Here is a 12,020-nt window from a genome sequence, read left to right on the forward strand (position 1 = left end):
ACTTTTTGTGTTAGCAGTGCAATTCAATCACTTTTTAAGTTTATCTCTACAGATTTTCAATAGCTTTTACAGCCAGCTCTGTAAATTAGGAAGTTTCATATGCAAACACATCTATGTAAACAATGTAGTCAAAGTTAGAAAAATAAGTAAGTGGTGTATATACACATTTCAGGAGTTCTTGCTTTTTCTTCAGTGTCACATCCAACACATCAACTGTCCACGAATACAGAGAAAGAGCCAGAGCAGAACAGATTTTATGCTGTCGAAGGATTCTACAACTACTCACATTTTCAAAGAGATAGTGGGGAGGTGGAGCTGGATAGTGATAAAAGAGTGATGAGCTGCCAGGAGTGAGGAGAGTAGGAGTAGGTGATCTCTGGTGATCTGAGTCAGTTTACAATGAAGGGCTTTAATTTGAACCATATCAAAATATGTGACAGATTTGAATTCCTGGCACAGGAGGTCAATAAATTTTAAGTCCTGTTTGTTTGTTTGTTGTAATTCCATGTATTGAAATAATTTAATATCTTTATTCTAGCAGGGGAGCAACTTGGACAATCATATGTCAGGAATTACACGAGGGGCTAGCCAGGCAGTTATTGACCAGAACACCTTGCCACATAAATATACGAAAGTAAGTATGGCCAGATTTACCCTTTTTTCAAAAAAATTTTTTTGCCAATGATCAATTTATGTATATTCTTGCTTGCTTTCCTATCTGTTTTCTTGTTTAGCTCTAGATCAGTTGTAATGATGCTGACCATTCCATCTGTTTCCTATGCACAGTGCACCCAGCAGCTCATTGCCAGATTATACCAGTACGGTGTGATTTGAGGGTTATTTTGCTGCTGTTTGTAGCAAGCTGTGCAGAACCTCCAGTGTTGATTCACAATCATTTGTAATTCTCCAGCGAGTTACTTGATCTATTTTCATAAAACAATCTGTTTTTCTAAGCAAAAAAAGGAAAAGTACATCTCTAACTATCACTCACTCTTCCCATTTTTGTACCCACCCACACTCCTTTCTTCTGTCTCTACTCAGTTCACCTCACATTGTATTATTAGGGTCTGCCTTGACACTTTATGTCCACTGTTTTATCTCCTTTCCAGCTCTATCCTAGTTAATCCCACCCACTTCTCCTATAGTGTGGATTGCTATATATCTCCTCTACAGCCAGAAATCTGTTCTGTTTTGGTCCCTTTTTTCATATCCTAACATAAAGCCGCTTCCCTTTCTACTGTAACCCCACTCAAATACAGGGGACCTTAATGTTGTGAGTTCCTTGGCGACCTCACTAGTGCTGGTGTCACAAAGATAACCCCTTGTGTTAGGAAGGGCATCCAGCTGTAGAAGCCATGCCAGAGCAGACGTTGGAGCATGGAGTATGATGCTGTCCTTGGATCCACTGGATCCTGTTTAACTATGGAAGATGGATATTAACTTATGATGATGACAACACTAAAAGTACTTGTAGGAAAGATAGAAAAACAAATGTGTCATTTAGAGTGTCAGCTGACCAGTTAGAGGAGGAGATGGTAAAGTGGTCAGTATTGACCTCCAAGGGTCTATGTGGCTATGCAAAGGATCAATAAATATCTGAAATGATTTTGAGAGCTGAATTATTAGTAAACTAAATCTGAAAGAGTGTAGTAATTTAAGGCTAAACAAGAGCACTCGGAGAGTGCAAACCTCTGCCAGGGCAACACCAACGTCCTCTCAAAGTCCCAGTCGAGCACTGAGGTCAATCTAACTGATTCGTCCCCTACCCCCAAATTACTGGCCTTGTGCCAAAATGTGAAACCGATATTTATGTTTCTGCCTTTTGGGAGATCATTTTCTTCATTGTTTCCTTGATTTTCCTTGACAGGTAAAGCGCAGTGTTGAGGAAGAAAACGAAAAATGTATTATATGTCTTTGTGAATTTGAACATGGAGAAGATATACGGTAAGTCTTAAAAAATGGTTACTAGACAGGAATTATAAACAAGTGGTGTACATTAATGTGTCTGTGTTGCTTCTCAGAGTGCACCAACATGTTCTTATATTTACTGATTTGTGCTTATAACATTAACCCTTTCGTTACCAACCCAGCTGAAGCCAGCTCTGGCTCTGAGTACAAATGTCTTGTTTTCATAAGTTTTGAATTAAAATCTTCCACCAAATCTTAGTCACAATTTATGTTCCTAACACTAGCTGAATGGTAACTAAGTTATTTTACTAAATTCTTTGTTATATTTAAAATTAATTGAAAGACACAGAGAGCGTCTCAAAATAAATACAATAACAAAAGGGTTAAACTGCCACTGTCTTACCCATTCTGGTTGCTATACAAAAGAAATAACTAGATGTAGAAAACAGGCTTTGTGCTATTCTCGTATCTGGATAATTGCACCATTTCTGGCAGTTGTAATGTAGATATATCTGTGACAATTGGGCACAAGTATGGCTATGTGGTTAAGAAGCTTGCTTTTTAACCACGTGTCCCTTTCCTTCATGGCATGTTAGTTTTGGAGAATACTTGAATCTTTAGTTTATCTCCCCTTCCCAAGTGGCATTTGTCTTAATTGTTATTTGGTAATTATTTCCCCTTCATCTAGAGGCAGAGATAATTTTAATGAATCTAGAATTTTTGTTGTGAGGTATTATTTAACAATGCAATATCTATCTACGTTGTTCAAATATATGCCACTTCAAGTTATTTCTCTTTGCTCGTTTTTTTCTCTTATACACACACACACACACGTGTGTGTGTGTTTGTGTGTATTCTTGTCTTGGCATCACTCAATGATTATAAATGGGTATCACTGTTGTTCAAGCAGCGCTGGATTAACCCATTATGCAAAATAAGCTCGTGCTTAGAGCATCAAGAGACAGGGGTGCCACATGAAATGAAAATGATTTACGGCATGAAAGAAATAAGTTTAAACTTATTAAAATAATATTTGTAATGCCTTATCTTTATTAAGTATAGAAGCAAAAGTTTTATGTAAAATTAATTTTAATATCATCAAACACTTTGCAATTAAAAAAAAAAAAACTTTTCAAATATAAATAAAATGGAAGCATACAAAAATAAACAAAATGGAAGCATACAAAAATAAACATTATTTTCTATCTTTCTGTGAATTTTGTTGCATTTTGAAAACAAAAATTTATTTTATGATTTATTATTGTTTACATTTTAAATTTATTTTCTTTACATTTTGCACCATTTATATATTCTTGAGGGCACCAAAACCTTTTAAGTGGTGAGGGCCTCTATGGGTCTTAATCTGGCCATGGGGTGAGAAATATCACCTGGCTTGGGAACAGGTGAGGGTCAGCAACGGGAAGAGCATCCAGCTGTAGAAAGATCTGCTTCAACAAAATTCCGTCTCATCCATGCAAGCAGAGGAAATCATCATCTGTTTTCCATGCTGGCATGGGTTGGATGGTATGACAGGGGCTGGAAAGGCCAGGGGCCACATCAGGCCCCGTTGTCTATTTTGGCATGGTTTCAGTGACTGGATTCCATTCTTAATGCCAACCACATAAGTGTGTCCTGGATGTCATTTTCATGGCACCAGAATTAGTGCCTTTTATGTGACACCAGCATCAGTGCCATTTATGTGGCACCAGCATCAGTGTCGTTTACGTGGCACCAGCATCAATGCCGTTTACATGGGTCCAGCATCAGTGCCGTTTACATAGGTCCAGCATCAGTGCCGTTTACATGGCACCAGCATCAATGCCATTTACATGGGTCCAGCATCAGTGCCATTTACATGGCACCAGCATCAGTGTCGTTTACGTGGCCCCGGCATCAATGCTGTTTACGTGGCACCAGCATCGGCAGGGTTACCAAGTAAAACTGGATGTAAAATTCCATCAGTTGTGATGTAGTGAGTTTTTGTTTACAATTTTTTTTTTTTTTTTTTTTTTTGCTTTTTTTAAACCTTAACATTAATGGACTTTTTTCTTCTTTTTGTTTTGTATCTTTCCAGCCGTCTGCCCTGTATGCATCTGTTCCATATAAGTTGTGTTGACCAGTGGTTAGTTACAAACACTAAATGTCCAATATGTCGGGTTGACATTGAGGCCGGTTCCAAGTCCCAACCCATGTCCGACTGTTGAGTTGTGCTTTCAAATTTCTCTGATCTGTTTTAATAATAATAATAATAATAATAACAATGACAATAATAATAATAACCACAGGCAATATAATAAAAAGAATAAAAAATACAAATTTAGTTGAAATAAAAACTGGAAAAAGAAAACAAAAGGTAAAAAAACAAACTATTTAACCTCCCCCTGCCCCTTGGAGGTTTTGATTGCACCTGTACTTTAGTTTTTACCCTCCCCCCTTTGCCCCAGTCTCTTCCATGCTACAGCAGTTTATGATGATGATGATGATGGCAGTAACAACAGTATAGGATGGTGCCTTGCAAGGATAACCAAAAAGACAAAAAAAAAATGGCTGGACACAGAGACAGATCAGTAAAATGTTACACTTTAATCTTGCTTCTGCTGTTATGGCTCCAACAACACCCCATTACGGGATGCGGCAGACAGACCTCCTCTGGTTCAAATCGTTTGTCAAGAACGGTGAATCTAGGGGGTTGCTTTGCCGCATCCTGTAGAATTAATTAATACAAGTTACAGATTTATTAATTAGCGAATGTTTACAAAACAAAACCGGAAAAAAAAAAAAAAAGAAAAAGAAACAAATTATCAAATTAAAAGCTTGCTACACCCACTGTTGTACTACTACTACTACTGTTACATTATCTGTATTTTGCATTTTTTTTTTTTGTTTCCTGTATTAACATTTCCCATTCTCTTTTGATTGATTTTTGATTGATTGGTCTCTTCTTAATCTATTTATTATATTCTCATATTTATGTTATATATATCTATATATATACATTACATATTAATGAATATATTACATATTATATGTAATATGTATATATATATATATACACACATATATACATATGTAATATATAGATATATATATATATATATATATATATACATATATACATATGTAATATATATATATATATATGTATATGTATTCTAAGTTGGCAGAACCTTTAGTATGCTGGGCAAAATGATTCACGGCATTTGGTCAGTCTTTATGTTCTGAGTTCAAATTCCACTTAGGTCAGCTTTACCTTTCATCGTTTTGGGGTCGATAAGATATGTACCACTCCTCTGAAATTGCTGGCATTGTGTCAAAATTTGAAACCAATATATATGTTACATTATATTATATATAATAGTACATATAATATATATATATAATTATTATATATACATATATAAATATTATATATATATATATATATATATATATATATATCACTTAAAACTGAAGGAAGATAAGTGATGTATGAGATGTGTGTGTGCATATATATATATATATATATATATATATATATATATAATCATTTCCCCTCTATCATCTCTATGTTTTTGTTATTTATTTTTTTCCTTTCAGTTTTCAGTGTTGCCATTTTCTTCTCCTAATCCTTCCTCAGTGCTGATTCCTCTCTCTCTCTCGTTTCTTTTCTTTTCTGTGACAGATATTCCACATCCTCTAATCTTCCTTTACTCCAGTCCCACACATCTGCCTTCCACCCATCTACCCACTTATTACCGTCTTAATATATGCTCCACTCCACAACTAATGACTACAATATCTCTCTCTCTGCCTCTTTCTCTCTTCCAGCTATGTCAGTCTCTGAACCACACAGAATAATGTGTGTACGTCCCCCTATGTGTCGAGGGAACCCTTATACTAGTCAGTATAAACCTGTGGGACTTTCTGAATGACTTGCCTAATGAAAAAGTAGCTTGGGTCTGCTTTTAGCAGTGTGGCCAGCCTGGTGATGGGCTTGGTCTCGTGTGGACAGTAAATCAAAACAGCTTGGCCATGCCTGCTCAAAGTAGCAGCAAAATCTCTCTCTCAAATCACACTTTACCATCTTGGAAATGGAGGAAAGCACTGGGTAGGATCATCTGGAATATGTAATGCCCAAGAAAAGGAGAGGATGGTCATGGCTTGATTGTCTTTTGCTCCATTTGAGGCCTACTCAGTCAGCCTTGGCTTGAGACTATAAACATCATTCATTTTTCCTAGTTATACCATCATCATCACCATTTACTTGGCTTTTGTTCATTACATCATGTCTGTTGCTGCATCTCTCTTTCTCTCCCTCCTCTATTTTGTCCTATTTTTCCCTTTTGTTGATTGTCTCTCTCTCTCTTTGTTTTGTCTTGCCTTTCCCCTTATTCTTCTTGACCTGTATGTCCATTTGTTCCTGTTCTGGCTTCATGCTGTCTCTTGTGGATCTTCTATCCAACACTCTACTTTGAGTAATACTCTTGCTATCACCACCACCTTCATTCAAACAACTTTGGTTTCAGGTACTCTCCACCTCCTCCCTCTCATGAACCACATCTCAACCTCAAATTACCACCACCACCACCACCATTCTCCTACACTGTCTTTTCAGTAGCTTTAAGCATATATTTTCTTATCTTTTTATCTCCATATTCCTTCCTTCCTTCCTTCAGTATTTACTCAATATATTTATTCCATAATTGCTTCAGGGTAAGATTTTAATTTTTTTTTTTTTTTCTCTAATTATGTGAAAACAATTCCTTGACATCAATTTACTGCGAATGGTTTTTGTTTATTTTGTGACACAAAAACATAAAAATGCTCAGTATGGACTTACGTTAAGTGTGTTGTCTTATGTTTATTCATATGTAAGACGTGTGTGTGAAAACAAATGTTTAATACATGTAGAGTTTATTCAAACATTGGCTTCTACCTGAAGTTTGTTGTGCCATACAAAAAATGGATTGTGACTGTGAAAGTTCAGCATTGAATAAATGAACTCTGTGTGTGTGTTATAAATTTTAATAATTGATGCAATTAGGCTGATTGGGTAAGTACTGTGCTGTTCCGTTCAGTGTTTGTAGGTTCATATATCTGCTGGTAGTTTTTTTGGTGCCTTTGGACAAAATACTTTATTTCTATGTTATTGGCATTCCATCGATTACAACAATGAGGATTCCAGTTGTTCTGGTCACCAGAACAGCCTGCTCTTGAAATTAATGTGCAAGCAGGTGAGCATTCTATAGAAATGTGTACCTTTAACATAGTTCTCAACAAGATTCAACATGACACAGAATGTGACCTGGTTGGCCCCTTTGAAATACAAGTACTACTAATTTTTGCCAGCTGAGTGGACTGGAACAACGTGAAATGAAGTGTCTTGCTCAAGGACACAATGTTGCTGCTGGATATCGAACTCATGACCTTACAGTCATGAGGGAAATGCCCGAACCTCCAAGCCACATGCTTTTCACTATGTTGCCTTAGTTTGCATATTTTGGAGTGGTGGGCAAGGTGAGGAGAAATTGCCATGCATGATGCAAGATATTTGATAGATTAGTCATAGCAGCTCATATGATACTGTCTGAAAGGAGACCGACTGACATAGGAACATGTCTCCTGCTATGTTTGATAGCAGAATTATTCTGGAGCTGTTATCGAGGTAATAGAAAATTAACCCTTTCATACTCACCTGACTAAGGCAGCTCTAGGTTCTAAAAACCAAACTCGTTTTCTAGTGATCTAAATTAAAACCTTCCGTCAAAATTTCATGTTAATTCAGGTTTCAAACACCAGCTTAATAATAACTAAGTTATTTCAATAAATTCTTCATCATTTTCAAAACCAACTGCGACAATGATAGTGAATTGCAAGAGAAATATGGTAATAATAGGGTTAAAGAAAATTCTGTTAATCCATTAGTTCCAACCTATGTAAACTGTCCCAAATGATTTTAAACGGTTCACTCAAGATTTGGAGGCAACTCAGATGAAGACAAAGATTAGCAACCAGGACTGAATTTTCAGTCTCTTCCAGTCCACTACCTCATAGATTCTCAGTTCAAATCTGTCTTTCTCCTTTCTTTTCTCAGCTAATGTTGAATGTCTGATTAGCATCTTCAGTCAAGTTAACTAGGCTTACTATGCCGTCTTGTACTTAATTCTAACCGTTCTGTTATTAGAAGAGCCCCTGCTTAATCACATCACCATGGAACAGTTCTGTTAACTGTGTCTTTCTGCTGGGTGTGTGATTAAAGGGGAGGTGGGGGGTCGTTTATTTCTTTTCTCTGTGGATAGTTCAGGGTGTGGCAAAAAAATAAAAAAATCCTCCCAGATTCACTATTCTTCATAGAACGTTTCCACAACAAACACACAGTGTACACCAGTCCCAACCATGATGGTAGCTAAAACAATAAACGGTAAAACATTTGCTGTATGAAGACATCATTGCCGCACTTTGTATTAATTTTTCAGAAAGTAATTTCAGTAAGTATAAAGTTCATTTTAAAAAAGAGTGCTTGTTGTATAAGTTGAAAAGGTGTAGATATATAAAAGGGTTAGAGATCCCCTTCGGTCATGAATGACCCTGGGATTGCACCTAGAAAGTTACCTTCCGAGGCACAAGTCCGGGCAAGGTTGTTTATGGAAGACCAGCAGTCACCTTTGCGTACCGGCCTCCCACCTCCAGTGTTATCTCAAGGGAAAGGCAAAGGGGCCAATGCAGCTTGGTACCAGTGATGTTGCAACTCGTTTCTTCAGCTGAATGAACTGGAGCAACGTCAAATAAAGTGTCTTGCTCAAGAACACAGCCTGGTCTGGGAATTGAACTCACTACCTCATGATTGTGAGCCCGACACTCTAATCACTGAGCCATGCACCCTCACTGTGCATGTGTGTGTGTGTGTGTGTATAAAAAAAATTGGATCTGTCAGCTTTAACAATGAGTGCTCTAATTATTTGATCCATAGAGTAGCCATGTAAGTGGCTGAGTACTCCACAGGCATTCTCGAGCCAAGTCATTGACACTGTGTGTAACATGGTTGACCCTTTGAATTGGAAAAATTTCTCTCAAAAGATTTGGACCCGAAGCCATGATAAAATTTATCATGTGTGATTGACCCCTGAGGACTTCTTGATTGTAAACTTAACTATTCAGCTAAACGTGCATCTTGGGTATGTATTTGTAAAGGTATATACATGTGTGCGTGTCTATATATATATATTTGTATATGTGTATGTATATACATATTTGTGTCATCATTGTTTAACATCCATTTTCCATGCTGGCAGGAGTTGGACGGTTTGACTGGAGACGGGCAAGCCAGGAGGCTGCACTAGGCTTCAATCTGATCCGGCAGTGTTTCTACAGCTGGATGCCACTAGCATGGGAACCAGTCAGGTGGCAATTGCCACAGTCAAACGACTGAAACAAATAAAAGTATTTATATATATATATATATATATATATATATATATATATATATATATATATACACACACGTATATACACACGTATATATATGCATATGTATATATACACGTATATATATGCACATATATATATATATACACGTATATATATGCACATATATATATATATATACACGTATATATATGCACATATATATGTACATATGTATGTATATATATATATATATATATATATACTAACACACTTTAACTGTGTAAATGTTTGGTTCGAACAGCTTATGTAAGTGAACATGTCTGTGTGGAAGGAAGGTGGTGGAGGGTGGAGTAACTATGGCTGTTTGGATATTAGACATGACATTGTGCTTGTGTTACAAAGTTATTTCTCTGGGGAAGGCGAGTGGGTGGGGAAGTTACCTGTGATAGACTGATATCCTATCCTATCCTATCCTGTTTTGTCTTGTAGGAGTGGAGAGAGAGAGATTGGTCTCTCATCTTCCGAATGACCCTATAGAAACTAGTTAAGAACTTACTGGCTGGCCTAAGAACTCTGTCACCCCCCCCCCCCCCCACACACACACACACACAAACACACTGTACAATGCGATGATGTGTCATAATTTGTCCTCTTCAATTTGTGCTGACCGCACAGTCAGGGTTAGGCAGGGAATCCAAATTTGCTGACCCTCTTCCACCACCACTACTACTATCACTCCACTTTATTATTATTATTATTATTTACTGCTTATCCGATCGGTTTTAAGTTTTAGAAGTTCAAAGAACACCGGTAAACATTGTTACTGGTATTGTTACCTCTCATTTTTCAGTAATATCTGTAAATTTTCGTTTTTCTCCGTATTCTGTCAAACAAATAAGAAGGGAAATAAATGGTTTTTAGTACCCAGAAAGACCTGGAGACAAATTAAAATCCAATTCTTTACCAAGGAATATTGCACGAAAATAAACCCGACAACCAAGTCCTTTCGGGGTGTAACAGTGTCGTTAATAATAATAATAATTTACCTCTGGAAACATGGGTGTTTCGTACATCATCCTTAAACATCTCTCGAACAGGATGGGCTACTTGACCTGGAGAAAATTGCAACTGGGCCCCACCTACAAGGTCAGGCACTGTTTATCTTGATATGAGATCGCTATGTTGTGCACATATGGTTGTGATGCATGTGCCTGGTGTACTCTTAACAGACAGGTAGTTATGATGGATATGTTAAACTTCATGTGTGATATCCCAGTGTCACTTAGATGGTATGCGCTGTTCTCTCACTCTAATAATAATAATAATAATAATAATTGTTTAATCAGTATAACCTTTTCAAGACACATAATGAATACTGTTGTTTCTACATTTTTCTAATTGTTATCACAACTAATTATTCTAATCATTATTAAAATATTACTCGAGTACAAATACAGCAATGGCCAACGTTGCCTTTCATCAGGGTTGATAAAATCAAAGCACCAGTCTAGTCAAGTGCTGCGGTTGTTGCCATCAACTAATCCCCTCCCCACCTCCACCTCCTAAAATTGCCGGCCTTGTGCCAAAATTTAAAGCCATTATTAATATTACTACTGCTACTACTACTACTACTACTACTACTATTACTCACCTTTTTGTTTTTAATTTTCTATGGTTCTTTCTCTTATCTTTCAATTCTTTGAATTCCTACCTCTGCTGCTGCTGCTGCTACTGCTACTACTTTTATCACTAACAGTATTATTACCTTCCGCTTTTAATACTGTCTCACTTAAGCATATTTCGTCTATGCTGAAATAAATCTTGTACTCTGGGAGCTTACAGGAACCAGCCAGCTTAGCAGTTTCTTGTAAATATTAAAGACAAAAAAAAATTGAAATAATAATTCTAGCCATCTTTCTCTCTATCTTTCTATCTCTCTCTCTGTGGTTCAGGTGAAGCATAGGTTAAAAAAAAAATAATAATAAAATACAAATTTTAACTGGTTTGCCAAAAAAAGAAAAAAAAAACCCTCAAAAAACTATTTACTGGTTTGGTTGCTAGAGACAAAATTATACAATAAAATCTGGAAAAAAAAACCATACCAACCGTTTTGTTGTTCGTCAGTATTTTTCTTTCAGCAATGGCTTCTTCATTTTATTGTTCCTACCATTACATCATCATCCTCATCATTGTTTAACATCTGCTTTTCCATGCTGGCATGGGTTGGGTGATTTGCCTTTCGAGTGTTTGGCCTCATAGAGGCAATGACCAAGACCTTTGGCATTGTGTCATGTTTGAGAAGAAAACCCATCAAGCTGAGAAAAATTACAGTTGTGGCAGATACCAGTCTCACGCAAATGGCACCCGTGCCTGTGGCACATAAGAACATCCATTACATGCTTGGAGTGGTTGGCATTAGGAAGGGCATCCAGCCATAGAAAACCATGGTAAATCAGACTAGCGTCTGGCGCAGCCTTCCAGCATGAACAAGACGTTAAATGATGATGATGCACCACATCCTGTTGTCTGTTGTGGCATGGTTGCCTACAGCTTCCTAACACCAACCATTCTACACAGTGTATAGGGTGCGTTTTATGTGGCAGCAACACCAACGGGGTCACCAAGCACCTTGCAAGATAAAAACCTTTCAAATGGTGGAGTAGTATTGGGTTGTGTGGCTTTGTGTCAGTTGAGAGATTTTAGGTGCAGGGTGGATAGATATATGT

At 37.0% G+C, this 12,020-nt stretch overlaps 1 protein-coding gene across 4 annotated transcripts in view; it reads left to right on the forward strand.

Annotated features, from left to right (window-relative positions):
* Positions 1-9,874, forward strand: part of LOC106872319 (uncharacterized) — a 65,898-nt gene extending 56,024 nt beyond the window's left edge. For 3 of the 4 annotated variants that reach the window (XM_089362929.1, XM_089362926.1, XM_089362928.1), the window contains 3 exons: positions 539-634; positions 1,868-1,944; positions 3,983-9,874. In XM_089362929.1, coding sequence (XP_089219055.1) covers positions 539-634; positions 1,868-1,944; positions 3,983-4,112 — 303 coding nt within the window. In that variant the 3' untranslated portion in view covers positions 4,113-9,874. The remainder of the gene's footprint in view (positions 1-538; positions 635-1,867; positions 1,945-3,982) is intronic. The other variant, XM_089362927.1, reaches the window with a different exon arrangement.
* Positions 9,875-12,020: the final 2,146 nt, after the last annotated feature.

Source organism: Octopus bimaculoides, chromosome 14 (genome assembly GCF_046866305.1).
Source record: "Octopus bimaculoides isolate indiv1 chromosome 14, ASM4686630v1, whole genome shotgun sequence".
Taxonomy (NCBI): domain Eukaryota; kingdom Metazoa; phylum Mollusca; class Cephalopoda; order Octopoda; family Octopodidae; genus Octopus; species Octopus bimaculoides.